Source organism: Triticum aestivum, chromosome 6D (assembly GCF_018294505.1).
Source record: "Triticum aestivum cultivar Chinese Spring chromosome 6D, IWGSC CS RefSeq v2.1, whole genome shotgun sequence".
NCBI lineage: Eukaryota > Viridiplantae > Streptophyta > Magnoliopsida > Poales > Poaceae > Triticum > Triticum aestivum.
In genome coordinates, this window is record NC_057811.1 from 103266258 (window position 1) to 103289064 (window position 22807).

The 22807-nt window shown below is 44.6% G+C and overlaps 3 protein-coding genes across 3 annotated transcripts; all 3 read right to left on the minus strand.

Moving 5' to 3' along the window:
• Window positions 1-635: 635 nt before the first annotated feature.
• Window positions 636-4598, minus strand: LOC123141231 (putative serpin-Z12). Its single transcript, XM_044560428.1, has 2 exons — window positions 3785-4598; window positions 636-1719 (listed from the first exon to the last, which is right to left on the minus strand). The coding sequence occupies exons 1-2, from the start codon at window positions 4559-4561 to the stop codon at window positions 925-927; spliced, it is 1572 nt and encodes a 523-aa protein (XP_044416363.1). The 5' UTR covers window positions 4562-4598; the 3' UTR covers window positions 636-924.
• A 4694-nt stretch (window positions 4599-9292) lies between these two features.
• On the minus strand, window positions 9293-13318 carry LOC123143850 (tyrosine-sulfated glycopeptide receptor 1). Its single transcript, XM_044562857.1, has one exon. The coding sequence runs from the start codon at window positions 12837-12839 to the stop codon at window positions 9651-9653; it is 3189 nt and encodes a 1062-aa protein (XP_044418792.1). The 5' UTR covers window positions 12840-13318; the 3' UTR covers window positions 9293-9650.
• Window positions 13319-19000: 5682 nt separating this feature from the next.
• LOC123143852 (tyrosine-sulfated glycopeptide receptor 1-like) lies at window positions 19001-22491 on the minus strand. Its single transcript, XM_044562860.1, has one exon. It carries the CDS (start codon window positions 22333-22335, stop codon window positions 19180-19182), a length of 3156 nt encoding a protein of 1051 aa, XP_044418795.1. The 5' UTR covers window positions 22336-22491; the 3' UTR covers window positions 19001-19179.
• Window positions 22492-22807: the final 316 nt, after the last annotated feature.

The following is a 22807-nucleotide window of genomic DNA, read 5'->3' on the forward strand; positions in this document are numbered from 1 at the left end:
GATAAAGCGGGGATCGAACGACTCGTAGTCGCTAGATCGGGCGGCTGGGGCTAGTCCGGCCCAACCGTTCGGCCGGACTGCCGGCACCTATCACTGCCCTATTTTGTTTGGTTTAAATGATGAAACATGGTTGGGAATAGCCATTGTAGTGTTTGATTCGAGGGATGAGTGATGAATAAGAATTGTGGTGACTAGTGAGATTACCCAAGTAATTTGCAATTTTTCAATGTAAGGGAATAAAATATGATATGCAAAATAATAATTATAAAATTTAAATATTTCACACCATACCACAACAATAGTACAAAGTAACTTGAACTTCAACATATCATCATATTTTGAGGTTTCAAAAAATCTGAAAACAATACACACCTACATAGAGATGTATACCACATTTCTATAATTTTTCATGATGAAATTTGTTTTGATATGAGCTACGCAAAAATACATCATGGACATATTTCATCATGAAAGTTTACAAGAATCTACGTATATTTGTATTTTTTTCAGAATTTTAGAACTTAAAAATCTCTTTTATTAAAAAAAATCAGACTCCATGGGGCTTAGGAGCAGGAAATCCTCTCTCCATTTTTTGTTACTTATTTGATGCCAATTATTCATAGGCCCTTGCCAAATTAATTAAATGTAAGTACACTGAAATCATCTATGCACTTACATAAATTTGGAACTGACATTTCACAAAACGTGAAATAATTATTGACGAACAGATACCAGTTCTTTCCACCCAAACAGGATAATTTGATCATTTCTCACACTTTACTCCACATTTCACTCATTTACTCCCCAGTGAAACTTTCATGTAGGGTCCGGGTCCACCTTCCAGCTGACATAACACAAGACAAATCATCAAAGTACAATGAAAAGCCAGGACGTATCAAGCCGCGCGAAAGGATTCCACATGATTCACCCGTCCAGAGGATTCACCACGTGCCCAAGAAAGAGAGCCACGCCGGTCCTCTCCTCGACAATGGCGAACAGGAACGGCCGGTCCGCCACGAAATCCACGGGAGGCCGCGCGCTTGCGCACTGCGACAAGCACACGGCGGTGGCGGCCGCGGCCACGGTGCCCAGCTCGTCCACCTCGACGGTGGCACTGTGGTACACCCCGGAGATAAACAACCCATTTCCGCCGGTCACCATGCCGGAGAAGTCGCCGCCTCCGAAAGCCCTGGTCACCCCGAGCTCCTGCATCTCCCGCGACGCCTCGAACTTGAACTCGAACTTGAACTTCGGGACCATGAACCGCCCGACCGGAACCTGGTCCGCCGGCGTGTGCCTCCTGATAAAGTCCGGCGTCGAGACGGCCTTGTCGTAGAGTCCGGCGAGCCCGAGGGCGGCGCTATGATCCGGGACGAGGAGGAGCATGTAGAATGACGCGGCTTGGTGGACGTGGAAGCCGCCGCCGTTCCCGTAGGGAAGCTTGAGGGCCTGGAAGCCGGGGAAGGCGGCGACGTGCTGCTGAAACAGGCTTGTCGTCATGAACGGTGCGTGCACGGTCGTGCCGTCGGGGAGATGGAACGGCGCGGCGAAGGTCGCCGACGGGTCGAACGGCTGAGCCCACGTCCCTTTGAAGTAGAGCGCGTTGGCAAGAACGACCACCGTGGACGAGTCGACGGAGCCGGCTGGGAGGACCTCGTCGATGAGCTCTTTGGTTTCGTGTTTCACGAAGGTGTTCACCTGCTGCCTCGCCTTTTCCGGCTGCAAGAGAGCGTTCAGAAACGTTAGTCAGCACGTGTTCTTGATTAATCGGCATGCGTTCCAAAAGGTTCAACAGCGCACGTGCAAAAGCACATCGGGTTAACATAGCTGAGAAAAGAATATAGTTGAGGTACAAGGAAAATATAAAAATATGCTTAATCAACACATCAATTGTTAGTTTAAAAATTGTTAGTTTAAAAAGAACACATCAATTGTTTGACAGAATTTATATAACATGCAAAAAAAAACATGAATTCTTTAATTACACAGTACCATTCAAGTTTGAGTTTTGATGATTTCTTATATGAAAACTCGCAATTTTCTTTATTGAAACCTCAGCGAGAAATTAGATAACTCCATTGAATGATATAACAAAAACGCAAAACGGTGTCATGATGACATGGTTTCCTTTTGCACGTCAACTGTGGGGATGGTGTTCATACCCTTTAACCTTCACCTGCGACGGGTAGTGTGAATTTATTTGGAAAGTTGTTGGACATGGCTGCAGCTACATGGCGCTGGTACTTAGGGCATAGGGACACACGTGCATGAAGACTTTCCGGTTGTCATCGATAAGATCAAGCCGACATCAGTAAGAAAGCGGCAACAACGGTAATCCAATATTCAAATATATTTTTCTTTTGAAAGCGAGACGGTTGCAGATTCAAATATCGGATTATGTGAATTCGGTCATGGTATGGTAATGGATTAGGCCCGGATCAAAAAGCAGACATACACCACCTTCATTTATCATGAATATAGACATGAAATGGACATACACTACATACACAGATCAGAAATATTCATGTTCAGAGCTAAAAGTAGACATAACAATGAGTAAGTATTAATACATATACACTTTAAGCACACATAAAACACTACAAGGTACTAGTAAAGTAATCAGAATAAACCAGTAAAATCATATATCTCGTCTCATAGAAAAAGATGACATTACCGTATTTCTAGTTTAAACAATTTTTTACCAAGGAATTTAATTAAAGGAAATTAAGGTTCTATTGTATGACAAAATATATTTGAATATTCTAAAATTTGAACAAAAGCAGTTTGAAGGTATGTTGCAATCATACAATAGAAGCTTGCTTTTCACCAAAAAAAGTATAACAAATGCTTGACTGATGGGATTATGAGAGAAGTCATGCCACTGCAGTTAATGCTCTAAAACTCAGCGACTACCTTGATCTCTATTGCATCAACAACTACAAACTGGCGTAGATGGACATACGGCTGTTGGAGACAACACCGGCTAGGATGGCGTGGAGGCACTGCCAGTTCGTGGTGTGCGTACATTCCAACTCTCGAAGGGGATGATCATGTGGAGGACGAGTACATGATCCTCGACTCCATCAACATCAACCAGCGCTCCTCTCCGGGTCCCATGCGAGATCCCCGACGGCATGCGCCAGCCGGAACACACAATCATGCTCGAGGAGGTTGAATCAGATCGCCGTGTCGTGTGTGAACTGTGATCGGTCGGAACGGGTTATCCTTTGGATATGGCTGAACTGATCAACTCATATTAGAGATGGTTGGTTAGTCTGATTTGCCATTATGGTTAAGTAATTGTGATGCTTAGGGATTCATGCAAAAAGACTTTTTGAAAAGCATAGATGCACATCACTAGCCGTATATGTTTTACACAATGTAGTCCTTGCTTGGACTTGCTCTCAGGGGTGAAAACCCATGATCTAAATTTTGGTGGTTGGGCCTAAGGGTGACGACGCTTACATGTCATTCCCTTCCTTGAGACATCATTGTTGGAGGGCTTTCTCGCGGTCAAACAAAGGTAATTAATGTTGATGTTTGTTATCTAAGGCATCCTTAGCTATGACATTTGGTGCAATGTCTTTTCTTTTTCTATCTTTACATACAGTATATGTGTCTAGTTTGGTTGTTGCTTTCTTAATACTGTATTTGGTTGGGCTTTTGACTTAATTCTTCTACACAGGCTTTGCGCATTTGATATAAAATTTAATACTAATATTTTATTAAAATATAATCATATCTATAGCTTCGAGCTGTTAAGTAGTCGTATACAGCACGTTACCTCTGACCAGAAGTCAACTGATTCCGCGACGGCGGCGTAGACAGCGCCGGCGACCTCCACGAACTCCGGCCTGAGTGCCCGCCCACGGGCGACCCAGACGCCGCAGGCGAAGGACGTCTGCTCGAGACCACGGAGCATGCCCACCAGTCTGATCGCCGGGTCGCCGTGCAGCGCGGCGAGCGACGACCCAGCTGGCCCCACCAGGAAATCCAGAAGCTCCCGCTGCGTCTCGCCCTTCGCGCTAGCGGCCACCAGCGCGAGCGCCGCGTGGAGCGACAGCGGCGAGACGATGAAGTTGCGCCCCCCGCCGGCCGCCGTGCTCCCGACGCTCGCCGCCATGCGCAGGCAGCCTGCATTAGTCGCCGCCTTCCCGACGCCCGCCCCTGCCGTGTCGCCGGAATAGTGGCCACGGGTTCCAGTCTCACGTGGGACCATCGCGGTGGGGCGCATGGGCACGGCCCAGGATGGGAAGCTAGGACGCGGCGGAGCAAACGTGGGCGGCCACGGCACGGTGAACCTGCTGGCGGCGTCGGCGGAGCGGTGATGGTGAGGAGGGTGGCAGGCTTCGGTGTTCTGGGTTGGTAGTTGGCGCGTGTTGGAGGTGGCAGCAGTCTGGAACGAGGCGAGACGTCTCGCGATGGCGGCCGCAGGGAACATCTGGGGAGCCTGGCTACCGGGGAAGTGCGGCGGAGCGGGAAGGGTTCCGGGGTGGTCATCGTGGCGTCGACCCCGGCGAGGTGGGGAGCCGTGCGAGCCGGTCGGGCGCCAGAAGCTCATCGTCCGTGGCTACTAGGTAGGTAACGGGGCAGCGTTGTGTGCGAGCCAACGAGTGTGCGATATGCGATGGTACCTTGATAGTTTTGTTTCTTATAAACGATGGTACTTTTTTCTTGTTAACGGGGTATAGAGTACAGACACAGACACTCATGCATGCACACATACACCCACCTCTATGAATGCATCCTCGCGCATCGTGCCCCATGAGCATCTTCAAGTGATTGAGCCGGCACATTATCTTGAATTGACGAAGTCACGACAGACGCCTTCATAGTCGACGGAAAACGTTTCTTCCCACTGAACGCACATCGCCAAAAAGGCTGAAACAAATTCAAGAAAATGCGAACACCAAGTCTAGGATTTGAACTTTGGTGGGCTACGTTTACCACTATCCACGTAACCATCCAACTACATGTTGGATCGCAAAACGATGGTACCTTGGTAGTTGATAGTATCATCACCATCGTTCACATCATTAAAAAGGAAATTCGGTTTTGCTAATCATTAGGTGCCTAATTTTTTTCCCACGTCAGTCGCTTTGCACGAGGCCGAAGGTGGGAACGACGTGAGGAGCGACATCGATGAGCGTCGACCAAGCCGAGGCCGAGCCAGGACCTCACTAAAGCCAGAGACGATGCAGCGAGCGGCAGCGTCCCAAGTGGAGGCGAGGAAGAAACTTAAGGGCGAGGGGTGCAGGGTCAACACAATAAGGTTCCTACAGTCAGGTGGGTTTAGAGGGATGGCTAGGGCGGCAACCAACACAGCGGCGAGGGAAGGTCGAGGGGACGGAGGGGCGGCGATAGCAACCGGCCACTAGCGGTGATTAGGGTTGTGTCGGGGAGCGGCTACGTGAGGAAGAATATGAACATGGCACACTTGAGGAGGAAGAAGGGACATGAACCGTTGGATTTCATTCTGACGGACAGGAAACAAAGTGACTGAAAAGGTCCTCCTGAAGAAATCAAGAATCCTTCAACTCCAATGAAAACTTCAAACATCCAATAGGAGAATTCGAGCATTTTTAATTAGATTTATAAAATAAAACTTTCAAAAAGTAGCGGATCTATACAGAACTTGCAGGGCTGGCCATGCTAAAGGAAAACACACAAAATTTCAAAATCTGAACCATGCTACTTAGGGCCTGTTCGGAAGTGCTCCGCCTCCGCGCTTCTCCGGAAACGGGCGAGGAGCTGGCCGAACCGTTTTCCTCCGTGGAGCCAGCTTCAGAAGTGCCGGTGGAGCGTAGTGCAAATCGGTGGAGCGCCAGAAGTCGAGCTTCTCGTTTTTCAGAAGTAGGAGTTCCTTCATATTACATCCCACTGCCATCCCGAAGTGATGAACGAACCGTTTTCCTATCTGTTCAAAGCCCAGCCTGGTGGGCCCGAACACAGCGGTTGGCGCAGCTCCACGACGCTGCTGCCGAACGCTCCTGTCTCCCCATGGAAGCTGGCAGCGCTCCATCGAGAAGCTGGCCCCGTTGGGAAGCTGGAGAGCTTCCGAACGGGCCCTTAGTATTCCTCTATTCCAAAATACTTGATGTTTTAAGTTTGTCCTAAGTCAAACTTCTTTAAGTTTGACCATGTATATAAAGACATATATTAATATACATGACATAAAAAATATACAGTATGAAAATGTTTTTATGATGAATCTTATAAAATTAATATGATGTTATAGACGTTGTGGTTCTCCTGTTGATATCCTCAAAACTGGGTAAAAAAAGTCTCATATTGATAAGTTTCAATGTTTGTTTTACGCAAGCCGTACTCCCCCGTGACAATATATATGTACTCCCTCTCTTTCTTTTTAGTTTGTATATAAAATTTGGTCAAAGTCAAACTTTGTAAAATTTGACTATGTTTGCAGGAAAAGATATCAACATCCACACTATGAAATCAATAATATTAGATGCATGATGAAATTAATTTTCATAACATATAACTTTAGTACAGGAGATGTTAATATATTTTTCTATAAAGTTAGTCAAACTTTACAAAATTTGACTTTGACCAAATTTTATATGCGGACTAAAAAGAAACGGAAGGAGTACTTCTATTTAGTGCATGTGAACCTTTCATGTGTGTGTGTGTGTGTATGTGTGTGTGTGTAGTTTTGGTGTTTCTATGCGCACTTTCGGTGTTTTTGTGTATACTTTTCAAATCAAATGACTTTGTGTTTGCGTGTGCATTTTTGGTGCAGTGTGTCTGTGCCTGCGTGCTTGGTTTTTGGTGTCTGCAAGGGAAACACCATGGTTCGCTCCGGTACTGGTGCAAATGATATGATTTTTTTTATTGGTTACATAAAAAGTATAATCCTGTTTTCTAAAACAAACTCGACCTACTTTTTTACCTGTATAATTTTTTTAGCGCAACATAAACTCCCGTCTACTCCAGGCAAACGTTTTTTCCTAGGACAAAAACCTCATGAATAGTAACTTATATATAGTGAAATGAAGGACCTTTCAGCTACCGGGCAACTAGTTGAAGAGATCAAGAGTTTGCTTAGGTTTCACCAGGAGTTTAGGGTTGCTTGAGTGTGACGCTCTGCGAATAAGGTCGCACATATTCTAGCTTCTTCTTTTTTTGCTGGTGAGCACATATTCTAGCTTGGGAAGGTTGCTGTAATTTGTTATGTTAAACTTGGTTCTGTGTGGCTCCGGAGTGTGTGTTCTCGGAAATTAGACGCAAATGAAGCTGTGAACTCTGAATAAACAAACAAGTTCCCCTAAAAAAAGCAACTTATATATAGTGTCGAATTTGTTTTTTTTTCGTTTAGAGCATGGTGGAAAGCATTCCTTTGCAAAAAAAAAATTTATACGAATACAACTTTTGGTCATGTATGTTTCCAGATTTTTTTTCAGGATTTTTTTTAATTTTTTTCCAATTACTACCTTCTTTTTCTAGTTTGGGTGCACCAGCAAGCCACACACTCACGTCCATGTCTGCAAGCTCGTTCTAAGATAGTGTGTTTGCTTATATTATGTGTGTGTTTCCAATTTTTTTTATGTGTGTATTATCAGAGTTTTGTATGTACTTCTGGAGTGCGCCTTCATGCGGAGTTGATTTCCATGCCCATGTTTCGCTGCACCCACGTCCGTGAGCTTTGGCGAGTGATGCTCCAAGAATGGAGTCCGGCTGAAGAGAATATTTTCACACCATCAGGACCGGAATGGCTCCTACAGGCGCTGCATGTGATGACAGAACAACAGCGGGGCTATGGTCCTGATGGTTCTTTGGCGAATTTGGCACATTCACAGTGAAATCACGCACAACAAACATGCGCCTACAGTCGAGGTATCGAAGAATTTCCTGATTAGTTACTTTTTTTTTGCGGGGATTCCTGATTAGTTACCTGAACTTGATCCAGCACATCCAACAACACCCCGCCAAGATTTTTATGAATGTTTAACGCGCTAAAGTCGGCAGAACCGGTAGGAAGCATTTGAAAATACACCTCGTTTGGAAAGAGGAAAAGCACTGAGAAGGAAAAGGGGAGAACCTGAAAAGCAAAACCACGGTAAAATGAAAAAAATTCAAATAAAAGAAAACCAGGAAATAAAAAAATAAGGAGTAATATATTTTTTGAGGGGCACTGAAAAAGAGTTAATATTTTTTTGAGAAAATACAAAAGAAGTTTATTTGAGACATAAAAAAGGAAGAAGTAATAAACCGAAGCAGAGCACGCTTGGCAGATCACAATTTCCTGCTGTTGGGCTGTGCGGCTGTGGCCTGTGTGAAAATGAATAAAACTTGCCCTTATCTGAAACTTCAATATAAAATGACCCCAATTTAAAAATATTTCATGAAATGGCCCTTTTTTGCATGACGCCCTAGCCGCGGGCGTCATGCTAGAGAGCATGACGCCTCGGGCTAGGGCGTCATGGTAGCGACATCTAGCATGACGCCCTAGCCCCGAACGTCATGCAAAAGGTTATTTTTAGATTGGGGCCATTTTGTGTTGAAGTTTCAGATAAGGGCCACTCCCATTTTTGTCCATTTTCACGTGGCCTGTGAGGCTGTGAACCTCGCCACTGGGCCCGCCTTCTCCCCCCCTCTCGCCGCGAGATGAACCGAACCAGGGAACCGGCGAACGGCGGCCACCGCCACCTCTCCCCGGAGCAGCCGCGCAGTGAGGAAAGGTCAGTGATCACCTTCTCTCGCCCCCCTATTCGTCCCGCTTCCCTGCACAGGCTGATTGCGCGGTGTGGTGCGTGAATCGTGGTTGGGGAATCGGGAATCGGGATGCTGCCCTCCCTGATTTTACTCATCGCAGATTTCCCAACCGCCCAAGGATAGACCCAAACTGAGCTCTGGAATTTGTAGACCAGAGCGAATCGAAGCAAACTCCCATGTATACTTCAATTCAGAAATCAATCCGAATGCCGTAGAATGGCCATCCTTTTGGTGGCCTCATGTTGATGTTTTACAGACCTAGGCTTTCTAGGAACCCTAACATTTGGGGAAAATTTCGATGTCTTCCTATTTTTTCGCAGTTTTATCTTCCTTTTAAGTGCTTCTAAGAAACATGTATTATATACTTGCTGTGCTCATTGCCGATGCGAAGCTTGGTGTGCGGTGTGGTTAATGTATATTCTCGCCTTGTGTCGCATGGAGTCAGTGATACTTCTGTAAAAGGGCATTTTGCCGACTTAACTGAATCCTAGTAACATGTAGGAATTTTGCATTCTAACTCTGTGGAGTTCTTAAGGAGCATGCTGGATAAGAACTGAGTAACTACTCATAACTTTAAACTTGTTTAACCATGGAGTATACTATAATTTGAGAAAAGGAAGGACATGAATGAATTACAAACTTTAACCTGTTAGCAGCCATGCAAAAGAACTACTCCCTCCGTTCCTAAATGTAAGTCTTTGTAGAGATTTCACTAGGTGGACTACATACGGAGCAAAATGAATGAATCCACACTTAAAATGCATCTATATACATCCGTATGTAGTTCATAGTGGAATCTCTACAAAGACTTATATTTAGGAACGGAGGGAGTATAGATAGTCAGTACTAATTAGATGGAAGCTACATCTGCCATGTGCAATTGACTGCAAGATAATCATGTCTAACCACTTTCTATGTTAACTGAATTTTGCGTCTGCAGTTCTGGTGTCTATACTTTCAAGGAAGGAGACTACTTCCTGTATGGTTGGCCTCATGAAAGGATTATGGTGGACACACTTGCAAGCGGCTTCGAGCACCTTCAGCATCTGCTCTTCATACCCTGTGCCCCGAAGTGTAGGATCCAGGATCTCAAGTTGCTTCCCTTCTGATTTCATCTCCTGTACCCAGTTCACAAGTTCTTTTGATGAAGACAAGACCAGGACAGGCCGCCTTCCAGTGAGCAGCTCAAGTAGGACCATGCCAAAACTGTACATGTCACCTCTCAGTGTAGCAACCCATCCTTGTCCATACTCAGGTGGGATGTAGCCCGGAGTGCCAACTAGCTCAGTTGTGAAATGGGTTTGACTGTCAATCAACCTGGAGAGCCCAAAATCTGCAACATAAGCTTTGAATTCTTTGTCAAGCAGGATGTTGCTGGACTTGATGTCACGGTGTACAATGTGAGGCTTGCAGACTCCATGGATATAAGAAAGACCCCGGCTTGCTCCTTGTGCGATCTTGAGCCGTGTCGGCCAGTCAAGAAATGAACTTGCATCACCATCCCCATTGTGAAGCCAATCGTCCAGGCTGCCATTCTCCATGTACGGATATATGAGGAACCTTGAATCTCCCTGTATGCTATAACCCCAGAGTGGTACAAGGTTGTCGTGCTGTGCCATTGAGAGTGCATCAACCTCTGCAGTGAATTCCCTGTACATCAGACACATGTCATCATTAAGCTTCTTGATAGCCAGTTTGAGGCCATCAGGTAAATCAGCCTTATAGACCAGCCCATAACCTCCGCACCCGATGATGTTCTCCTGGTGAAAGTTATTTGTAGCCTTCACAATGTCAGCGAATGTGAGGTTACTTTCTTCTCCCTTGCCTCGTGGCACTATCACTAATGATTCTTCCGAACCAGTCTCGATTGAAATAGCTTCCACATCTCCGTTATTCCTGATCCTGTTTTTGATTATGAAACTGGTATGCTTGAATGCTGCAAGGAGACCCCCGAGCACAAAAAGAATAGCTGTTCCTCCAAAGAACACACCAAATGTAATTGCAAAAATGGATTTCTTGCTCCACCGTTTTCTGAAGCCCGGTGGTCCTTCTGTTGAACCACAACTGCGATGGAGAATATGCCCACATAACTTTGGATTCCCTTCAAAGCTAGAATTTGAGAATGTACTTAGCTGGACTCCATCTGGAATTGGTCCTTCGAGGTCATTGCGGGAAATGTTGAATTCTGAAAGGAAGTGCAGGTTCTTCAGTGCCGATGGGATTATACCTGTGAGATGATTGCTAGACAAGTCCAGCACCCGCAGATTTGTTAGGTTGCAGAGCTGCTGTGGTATCTCTCCTGATAAGCTATTGGAACTGAAGTTCAGTATAACAAGCGAGTTCAACTGACCAATCTCTTCAGGGATCACGCCGGTGAAGTTATTATTTCCTAGATTCAGCACTTTAGGGAAGGCACTGGTTATCCGATATTGACGTGATGGTGTTGCATAAACAGGCAGTTCAAAGGCTCTTGGGTCCAAACGGGGTGCAATCTTATCTGAAGTTAGCATTGGCATCTCCATTAAGGCTGTTGGAATTTCACCTGTAATGTTATTATGTGATATGTCTAGATGGAACAGTAACTTTAGGCTTTTGATCCAGCCTGGTATTGGCCCGCTGAGCTGGTTATCTTGCAAAAATAACATCTCCAGCTTTGTCAGCTTTGATAGCCAAAGGGGTATTTTTCCAGACAATGAGGAACTGGCTATTGAAAGAACCTGAAGATTCTGAAAACCATCAACTATTTCATCTTCTGGCATGGACTCACCCTTGAAGTTGGTCCCCCCGATCAGTAGGGAAGTGAGGTTCCTACAGTTCTTGAGTATCCGGAGTGTGTTTGTGATATTTGTAAAATTGTTGAAACCAAGTGATAGGAAAGTAAGGGATTTCAAACTGGCTATTCTTGGTGAAAGCTGCCCATGCAAGTTGTTGCCAGATATCCGCAGTGCAGCCAGCTTGCTGCAAGAGTATATGCTTTCTGGAATTGTGCCGGTAAAGTTATTGTACAGAAGATCTAAATTCCTTAGACTGAGCAGGCTTGAGAAGTTGACCTTGGTAAGTTCTCCGTTGAACTGGTTGCTCTTGAGATCAACTGTTACGAGATTTGTGCAGTTGCTCAGAGCTGACGGCAGCTCCCCTGACATCTTGTTGTGGTCCAAATGCAACTCCTCTAATTTCTTGAGCTGGCCTATTGAGTTCGGAATCTTGCCGCTGAAATTGTTCCCTCCAAGATTTAGGTTAGCCAGATTTCTGAGTTTGATTATCTGTGCGCCATCTAGCTTTCCATCTAAATGATTGTCCGGAAGCGAGAGGTACTCCAGTAAGGAAGCATCAAAGAGTTCATTGGGGAGAGCCCCCCTGAGGTTGTTGTGTCCAGCCTTGAGCACTCTGAGCATGGAGCAGTTGCCAAGTCCTGGAGGGATGCTGCCTGTAAATTGGTTGTAACAGAGCTCAACCACAGCTAACAATGACGAGCTGCTGCAGAAATGACTCGGTATTTGCCCACTGAAGCTGTTGTTGCTGGCGTTGAGCACGACCAGGTTGTTCATCACTTGCCACGTGGATGGAAACGCTCCTGTGAACAAGTTGCTCGAGATGTTCAATACCTGCAGAGGCCGTGCAGGGGTTGAAGATGGCAGCTCTTCCATGTCTCCTCCGAGACGGTTGAAGCTGACATCAAGAACAATGATGCTGTCGGACGACGCCAGCTCCAGCGGCAGGCCTCCAGACAGCGAGTTGTGGGACAGGTTGACACGCAGCAGGCCGGCAAGGTTGCCCAGCGAGGGCGATAAGAGCCCCTCAAGGCCCTTCGAAGCCAGCGAGACGTCTGTCACTGAGCCATCCGCACTGCAGGCGATCCCTTCCCACACGCAGCAGTCGGTGCTGTTCCGCCTCCACGACGCCGCGAGGCCGCCGTCCTGGGACAGCCCAGCCAGGAACTGCAGGAGGGAGCCCCTCTCCTCCTCCGTGCAAGAACTGATTGAAGAGGCCATGGAGAGCAGCAGCACCACCATAAGAGCAGCAGCACGGCCAAGGAAAGACATGGGGACTCCATTGCTGCACTCCTTGCATGAGGAACGGAGCTGCTGCTGCTGCTGCTTCTGCATGGTTTCCTAATCAAAGCTTTAGCATGAGAACCAGATGATTAAACCTGACCTGGTCAGGAAAGAGGGTGAGGAGGAAGGAGATGGAGGATTGGACTCTCACATTGACCACAGAAGAGAGCAGGTTTGGGTCAAGGATCAGGGGCCGTGCGGGCGCACATCCACACTGGTGCTCTTCACACTTGCCTCGGGCAGCAGCTTCCTGGCTCTCACCCACGCCATCACGTTTCGGTTGAGGCCGCCCTGCAATAAGCCAATAATCTATGAAAAGACCAGACCCTCTTGCGCAAAAACAATTGGTGCTTTTGGTAGCCACCCTTTGATTCTCCGATTATTGAATCGGTAATGGTACAATGATGCATTTGTTTAACGACATGATCTGATAGATACGATATGATATGCCCCATCAGAGAAGTATTATTTTTACCAACTTGACTATGCAACAAGTCTTCACTAATCGCAGCAGGTGGCACTGGTCAGTGGTGTTCATTCTTGGCCTCTTTTTGGTGTGTTTACTTGGTCGTTAGTTCGTTTCTTCTAGCTTATTCACTCATGTAATGTGTTCCTTGTGAATCTAATTAGGACATTAGGTGCTGGTTGGCTGTCAAGTGTCAACTTTGCATAGTCGAGTCTTCAGTTTCAGAACGTAGGCTTGGCATGCATGGAGATGCAAGACACGTCACCTAAGCAACGAATTGCCTACCACCTAGGCCTTGGGAGTGCCTACGTGGGTGGGACATGGCCACCTTGTGATGTTATGGGCAGAAATTTAGATGGTGATTTGAGTTTCTGTGATATACCTGTAAATTATACTCCTATTATTCAGTGTTCATGTGCACCTAAGACGCATCACTTAAACAACATTATGTACTCATATGGGCATTTTATAAGTTTTGTTGCAACCTTGTTATCTTGTATCCACCTATCAAGCCTTTCCATTTTAGAGAAAATTGCACTGTGGGTCCCTTAACTTGGCACTGAGAGAACAATTTAATTTAACAACCTGAAAGCCGATCAATCGAAAGAAAATCAAAATAGATCTCCGTCTATTTAGAGTCTTTAAAAAACAGAAAACCATGTTTGAGGCCTAGACATAGCTGAAAAGTATGCATTTTTTTAAGTTTGCCTCAAAGATGTTTAGAATGTGCATATTACTTCAAAGATGTTTAGAATGTGCACACATATTTCATCAACATATCCTTTTCACCTGCTTTGTAGAAGAAAAAAGACAAACATGTGGATCAAAATAAAGTTAGTTTTGCTAGTTCATTCACTGGTCTTCGTTGCCTTATGTGTTCCCTGTGAATCTGGCCAACTATTTCAAGTTGATGAGTAAATGAATGATGTAGATCGTCTTCGTAAAAAATAAGGGTGTTTTTCAGAGAAAAGAGTGCAATTACATACAAATGCAGAATCTTCGGGATATGCAGAATCCCCTTCTTGCGAGCCTTTTAGAAGTTTTTTAGATAATTCTAGTAGTTCCCTTGCAAAAGTAGCTACCAAAGTCTTGTTTTTTTACCAAACAATTTGATTCTATTGATAAACTAACTAGAGAATGTCGGTTCAAAGGAACTGATAAAATGAATAGTTACATCAAAGACCTTGGATTTTGAATTCATTGTTCTAGATTCATCTTTTGCACCTTAACATTTCTTCAAAACATTGGTGAAAAAACCATGGTCTTGCTTTTATTTGAGCAAACCATATGCAATTTCTATTTGACGCGCCGAAACGCCTGCAACGGCGTGAATTGGGCCGGCCTAGTTTTGACATGTGTTCCCATTGTTCCTATGCTACAGGCATGCAGTGTTTTTTTTTTCTTTTTTGTTTCTGCACCTTTTCTTTTGGTGTTTTCTTTCATTTATTTTTTCCTTTCTGCTTTTCATTTCCCTTTTTATTTTCGACCCTTTTCAATTTTTTCTATTTTCATTAGTAAAAATACATGTTCTTTTCCTTTTTCTCTTATGATTTCGTTTTTCTTTAACTTTTTAGAATGAACAGTTTTTAGAAATTCATGAACATTTTGAAAATATACAAAGTAAACATTTTATTAAATTACAGAGAATTTTTTTCTAATACACGATAACCAATTCTTAAAACATGGTCAACCTTTTCCTAATACACGGGATGTTTTTCCTAATATATGGTGGTTTTTTTTAAATACCGTGGGCATTTGTCCAATATACAGTGAACACTTTTCCAATGCAAGGTGAACGTTTTTTAAACATGGTGAACTTTTTTAAATACAGTGCAAATAATTTGTAAATGCCAGAATACTCTTTTGATTCTGTGGACGTTTTTCAGATTCCTGATTTTATAAAAATTAATATGTTTAGAAAATTCAGAATAAAGAAACCAAAGGAAAAGAGAAATCCAAACTGAAACCAAAAATGGAAAAAAAATCGGCACCTAAGCACTAAACTTTGGTAGTAGTGGAAGCTAATTGGGCTGACCCATCATGGCGATCGCTCTGTGTTGTAGCCTTAATTATTTGACTCTAGATCCGACATTTGATGCCAACACACTGCAAGGAGCTTTGGCATAGTTGTTTGAGACGGATCAGGGAATTTTTTAGCGACTGCCAACAACTGTATTGGCAGGTACTCTGATGTGCTAACAGTCAAGGTCACAACTATGAATCATGGGATGAATCTAGCACAATCTATAGTGTAACCGCTTGATTGTCAATTCAGATAGTTTGGATGTAATCTCGGCGCTGAAAGAGAGAGTTGGTTTTGCATGGGTATGTGCGGCTATCTTTGATGATTGCTATCACATAGCTTGTGAGTTTTCGCAAATTTAGTTCGAGCATTGCTATAGATAAGCCAATATTATTTTTCTATGCGCCAACGGTGGGCTTATCCCACCTGAACCACTTTATTACTCAAACAATGCGAACATTACAAGTGAGAAAAAGAGTTACATATGAGGGGGTGGGAGAGAGGAGGAGGAGGGGGGGTAGCGAGCTAGTGCTTTACAATCTCACGGCAAGGTGGAGCAACATTGCCGCCCAGCCGCGAAGCAGGTCTGCTTCAGAGGCTTTTTGCATCGGTGTGACCACAGCAGGAGATCATCAGCCTTAGCCCGAACAATGTTGTGGAGGCTGTTGGTTTCATTCCGAAAGACTTATGCATTTCACCGTTTTCCAAATATTCCAAAGTAGAACAATGATCACCGCCGTATGAATTTTGTTGGATAACACATCATGCCAAAGTTGTTGGAGATTCTAAGAGGTACTGTCATGTAAGCTGCCCAGCTCATCCCAGAGGGGCCTGAGAACCTAGCAATTGAATAGGTGAGATTGATGCCATCACATTCACTGCAAAGAGGGCATGTATCTGAGGTCGCAATAGATAGACGGAAGTGCCTCTCATTGGTGTATAGTCGGTCCTTGTGACCCAGCCAAATGAAAATTCTGCATTTGTTTGGCGCGTAATTTGTCTAGATCGCCATGGCCATTCTGTCAGCCGGCCCGAGAGTCTAGACAACTCTGTATGCAAGCTTGGTGGTAAGAGCTTTACCCCCTTGCTGAGTAATTCATTTGTTAGCAACCTGCAAGTTCAAGTTAACCGAGGCCATAGTAATGCGCATAGCAAGCAGTTAACATTCCACGGTGTGAGAGAGTCTATTGGTAAGCTGAAGGTTTAGGTTGGGGCTGGAAAGCACCCAGGCAACAGAGGCATGCTGCCTGTCAGAGTGAGAGAGGAGTGCTGGAAATTATTGCGCCATGGTAGTTGTAGAGTTCGGAAGCCACGGGTCATACCGGAAGGAAGTGGCGACACAATTTTCAATATTAACCACAGTGATGGAATGGAAGAAGTCCAACCCCTGCATTACATCACGCCATACCGGAGTGTGGGAGTTGTCTAGAGCACCAAGGTCGTGGACCAGGGACCAACCATATTTGGAGACGATGTAGGAGGTGTTCGGAGGGATAGTATCATCGTGAAGTTTGGGGAGATGTCGAAGCAGCAAACATAAGTTCATGAGTTTGAGAGAGCAGAAGCCTAGACCCCCCATGTTAGAAAGACGCGCCCACTAAATCCCAGGTAATTTTACACTAGTAATTTTTTTTCTTGTCCGGCCGCAAAAAAAGCCCGGCAACACTTGTCAATCTCATGCAACGTCCCCGTGGGCAGCAGAAGAGCACTCATCGCGTAGATTAGCAGTGCCCTAAGCACTGTCCTAACTAATATCGCTCTTCCGGAAACAGAAAGTTAATATTGTTGCTTATGAATTTGCTAGGCTAGCTAGGTTTGCCGCCTAGTGTGTGCATGGACGATCCACCCCCGACTCTATTGTTCATCTCCATAAGACCGCGACCTACGACCATGGTCATACCAATGAATGAGAAGCAGAGCCGGTCCAATGTAGTTTTGGGTCCGGGGCGATGTAAAATATATTTTTTCATATTACATTTTATACTTATTTTAAACTAAGTGTACCATATTATAGTTGTAATTAATATTTTTTTATTACTTAGCCACATAAAATGTTTTCAAATAACATTTATATTATTAATTGGTACGCATCTGTAATGTATATAATTGAAAATTTTAGTTTTACAAAATGAAAAATTTATGATGTAACAAAACTTTTCTTTATTGCTAAGACAATCTTTCATATATTTTTTTTCCAATATTGCATAAACGATGTAGTGTATGCACATTTGCATATACATGCGCGTGTTCATATATCTTTTAATATTATATTGAATATTATGATAGAGATTTATAAATTATAGACACACTAACAAATATTTTTATAGCGATTTCTAATGTATATTAGGTAGTCATATTCATGGAAACTTCTACGGTATAGAAAATGTGGCTTGAATGTTAGGTTTAGTAATTCGAAGAACCAAAAATGTTGTTGATTATACTTTTATTCGATTACCTAACATGCTCGTCCAGATTCACTTGGTTTGGTTTGATGCAAATGAGATGCCTACACGTTTATCGAATTAAAAATTATGTATTGGTTTAAACATTGAAATCAAGATACCATAATTTTCATTATGATACTAAGAAATGCATCGTAAAAAAGACTAATGTATTTGAACTCAACTCTGCCGGTCAGATTGGTTTGCCTAAGCGTGGTATAATTTATCAGTATGTGGTGTGAACTTATTCTTCTGCAAATTGAGGCTCTATTTTATTCATTTAATAATCTTTCAGATGTAATGTATACTTGAATAGATCTTACTGATGTAAGTTTTAGTTTTTTTAATGGTTGTAAGTTTTAGTTGGGCCCCTCTCCTCTTGGGGCCCGGGACGGTCGCCCCTTTTGCCTGGCCTATGGGCCGGCCCTGATGAGAAGGAAGGATACTTTTTTTTAAACGTCTCCAAACCCGACATGGCCGAGCCGAAAGCAGGAGAAGCTTCTGTCCACAGACCACAATCCACGGCCTTGAGCTTCCTCCACCCTACCTGCAACAATATTGTCTCCTCCGCCCCTACCGCCACCGTACGCGCGCCGCGTCGTCGCGTTGCATGCTCTCTTCCACCCAATGGCCCCTGGGACTATCCCTCCGGCTCAATGTCGTCCTTGGGAGCCGTCGTGGGAAACGTTACGCTGCCGTGTCGGCAGGAGCGCGGCGCGCTCAGGCTGTTCGGCGAAATGCCGACCCGGTTGACGTTTCTTGGCCAGCGACCGCGCCCATGGCCCCTTAATCCGGTCGGGCAGGACAGCTTGTAGATCAAGCTGAGGGCACGTTTTTCCCGTGTACGTGTATGTGCTGGAGGGCGGATCTCCGTGCTGCAAAACAAGGTCCGTGGTCTCTTGAATGCGCGACATGGTCGGTGCTTCTGGTCGCCATTCCTCTCTGCTCTGATAGTGGCTCTGTATCTGTATAACACCCTAGTTGTATTCGTTAGATTCCAAGCTTGGACCAAAACATCTACTCCCTCCGTTCCAAAATAGATGACCCAACTTTGTACTAACGGAGGGAGTATATATCTACCAATCCAACTCTGGTGGTTTCCTGCTATTCCCTTAATCTGAAGCAAACAGCTGACAACACGTAGTATCTGCACTTGATGTTGATGGAAACCATTTTTACTCTCACTGAACGAACAAGGCAATCGTCTTACTTGTTTATTCCTTTTCCCACTCCTGTGAAGCTTGAACATACATAACACTTCAAGAAACACCATAAAGGAAAATGAACTAGGAAAAAGGCTTTCCCAAAAAAGTACATTAATTCAAAATGGCAATCTGTTGGGTGCTCTACAAAAATAAACTGTAAGGCTAGTCAAAACTCAGAATTACTACTTATAGTGAAGCTGGGAAAACTACATCTACCCTGTGCACCAAAAGTACAATATTATCTGTCATGCGAAATTCATCCAACGTGGCTGACAGCTTCTATACTGGCCAGGCAGGAGACTACTTCTGTGATATCTGGCCTCCTGACTTGATTGTTATCGACACACTTGCAAGCAGTTTCAAGCACCTTCAGCATTTGCTCTTCATACCCTGCTCCTTGAAGTGTTGGATCAAATACCTCAGTCTGCTTACCCTCAGACCTCATCTGTAGAACCCATGGGACAAGTTCTTTTGATGTAGACAGAACAGGAATAGGTCGCCTTCCTGTGAGCAGCTCAAGGAGGACTACCCCAAAACTGTATATATCACCTCTCAACGTAGCAACCCATGCCTGCCCATACTCAGGGGGAATGTAACCCATAGTGCCAACCAACTCAGTAGTAACATGAGTTTTATTGGGAAGGATCAATCTGGCTAGCCCAAAATCTGCAACATAAGCTTTGAATTCTTTGTCCAGCAGGATGTTACTGGATTTGATGTCACGGTGGACAATTTGAGGTTTGCAGACATCATGGATATATGAAAGGCCCAGGCTTGCTCCTTGTGCGATCTTGAGCCGAGTTGGCCAGTGAAGAAATAAGCTATCGTCATCATCCCTGTTATGAAGCCAATCATCCAGGCTGCCATTCTCCATGTAGGAATATATGAGGAGCCTTGAATTTCCATGGACGCAGTAACCCCACAGAGGTACAATATTTTCATGTTGTGCCATGGAGAGTGCATCAACCTCTGCACTGAACTCCCTTTCCATCAGACACATTTCACCGCTGAGCTTTTTGATTGCCAGCTTGGTGCCATCAGGTAGCTCTGCCTTGTAGACTAATCCATAGCCTCCACATCCAATGATGTTCTCCTTGTCAAAGTTGTTTGTAGCTTTCAGAATATCAGTGAATTTGAGCTTGTTTTCTTCTTCCTTGCCTTGTGGCATCCACATAACCACCAACGTTTGCTCTGAACTTGAGTGGATTGAAGTTGCTTCAACATCTCCGTTACTCTCCCTTCCATTTTTTGTTGTCAAGCTCTTCATCCTGATTAACACAAGGAGACGTCCCAGCAACAGAAGAACAGCGATGCCCCCAAAGAACACACCAAATGTAATTGGAAGAGTCTCCTTCTTATCCCGATGATTTTTGGAGATAAGAGGTGTTGGAGCTGAACCACATTTGTGAGTTAGCAGAGAGCCACACAGCTTTGGATTCCCAATATAACTAGAATTCTGAAATGTATTAAACTGGCCTCCAGATGGAATAGGCCCTTCTAGGTCATTGTTAGAAATGTTGAATGCTGAAAGGAAGTGCAGGCTGTTTAATGCAGCTGGGATTGCACCTGTGAGATCATTGTTGGACAAGTCGAGCACCTGCAGGTTTGTGAGATTGCATACTGTTTGTGGGATCCATCCTGTCAAGCCGTTGAAACTGAAATTGAGAGAAAAGAGGGCTTTCAAGTGACCGATCTCCATGGGGATCTCACCAGTGAATGTATTGTTGCTTAGATCTAGCACTTTAGGGAAAGCAATGGGTATGCGGTATTGAAGTGATGGATCTGTATAAACAGGCAACTCAAAGACACTTGGGTCTAGCTGGGTTTCAGTCCATGACATTAGCATTGGCATATTCATCAGTGCTGTTGGAATTCTCCCTGTGAGTCTGTTGTTTGATATATCTAGGTAAAAGAGTTTGCTTAGGGTTTCAATCCAAGCTGGTATTGATCCATTGAGTTGGTTTTGATGTAAGTCTAACAGCTCTAAATTTGCAAGGCTCGATATCCAAACAGGTATGTTTCCAGTCAAGTAACATCCCGAGATGCCCAAAACCTGAAGATTCACAAAACCATCAATTTTGTCATCCTCTGGCATGATCTCTCCCCTGAAGTTGAGAGCCATAAGCAGGGTGGTAAGGTTCCGGCAGTTCTTAAGGATGTGAAGTGTATTTGTGATGTTATTGAAATGATTGTTTGTAATTGAGATGAAGGTGAGGTACATCAGCTTGCCCATTTGTGGTGACAGCTCCCCACTGAAGTTGTTCTCAGCTAGCCGCAGTGCAGTCAGATTGATGCAAGAGTATATGCTTTCTGGAACTGTGCCGGTGAAGTTGTTGAAGTAAACATCTAATGTCTTTAGATTTGGCAGGTTGGAGAAATTGACCTTGCCGAGCTGTCCACTGAAATTGTTTTTCTTGAGATCAATTGCTACGATATTCGTGCAGTTGCTTAGAGCTGATGGCAGCTCCCCTGACAAATTGTTGTTGTCCAGATGGAACTCCTCCAGTTTCTTGAGCTGGCCGATGGAGTCTGGAATCTCACCACTGAAGTTGTTCCCTCCAAGATCAAGTGCTACTAGATTTCTGAGCTTGGTTATGTGCACACCATCAAGAACTCCATTTAAATGATTATTACGAAAAGACAGGTATTCCAACAAAGTTGCATTGAAGAGTTCATCTGGGATTTCTCCACTGATGTTGTTGTACCCGGCCCTGAGCTCTCTCAGCTTGGAGCAATGACCAATTTGTCGGGGGATTTTGCCACTCAATTTGTTTAAACACAGGTCAAGCACAGCGAAGGACGGTGAGCTGATACAGAAATAAGTTGGTATGTGCCCTGTAAAGCTGTTGTTACTGGCATTGAGTGCTCTCAGATTCTCCATTGCTTCCCATGTGGTGGATGGAAACTGTCCAGCAAATAAGTTGCTCGAGATGTTGAGTACCTGGAGAGGCCGGGCAGGGGTTGGAGATGCCAGCTCGTGGAGTCTTCCATTGAGCTGGTTAAAGCTGACATCAAGTATGGTAATGCTGCTGGACGACACCAATTCCAACGGCAGACCACCGGACAGCGAGTTGTGAGAGAGGTTGAGGTACTGCAGCACGGGGAGGTTTCCAAGGGACCCCGAGATGTGCCCCTCAAGGCCTTTTGAAGCCAGCATGATATTGGTGATCATGCTATCTTGCCTGCAGGTGATCCCTCTCCACTTGCAGCAATCGGTGCCATCCTGCCATAAGGTAGCGAGGCCGCCGTCACGCGAGAGCCCAGCAAGGAACCGGCGAAGGGAGGTCTTCTCATGCTCCGTGCAGGAACTGGTTGGACAGGCCAAGGAGATCAGCAGCACGAGAGCAAGGCCAAGGGAAGGTATGTGCAATTCCTTGCTCTGTGTTTTGTTTGGAAACTCGAGTATCTGCATGGTTTCCTGGTGAAACTAGGATGGAAACCACAGCTTATGTTGTGCCCCGGTTTGATAAGACATCAATGGTGGTCTAATCCTGAAATACCATGAGGGGAAAGAAAGATCTTTCTCCCATTATGTTTTGGTCCTTGTAGTCGTAGTCAGCACAAAGAAAAAAAATGGCTGGTTCACACTATGACGTTTCACTCATGGCTGCCTGCTATAATCCACTGACAAGTCCATTTCCCAATCTTACTGAATACTGATCTCACAAAATATCGCTTTTGTAGGCATCCACTCATCTTGACTCAATCTGTATATAATTATTACAGCAGGCCATAGTTTCCTTGACCTGACATCACTTGTCTTACCGGCTTAGCTTCAACTAACGAATCTCACCTTTCCTCACTATTACTAACAAAAAAAAACCAGTTCTTGATGCATCCTTTTGTGAACAGGAAAAAGTGTGTCTTCGAGAAAGAAACAGTTC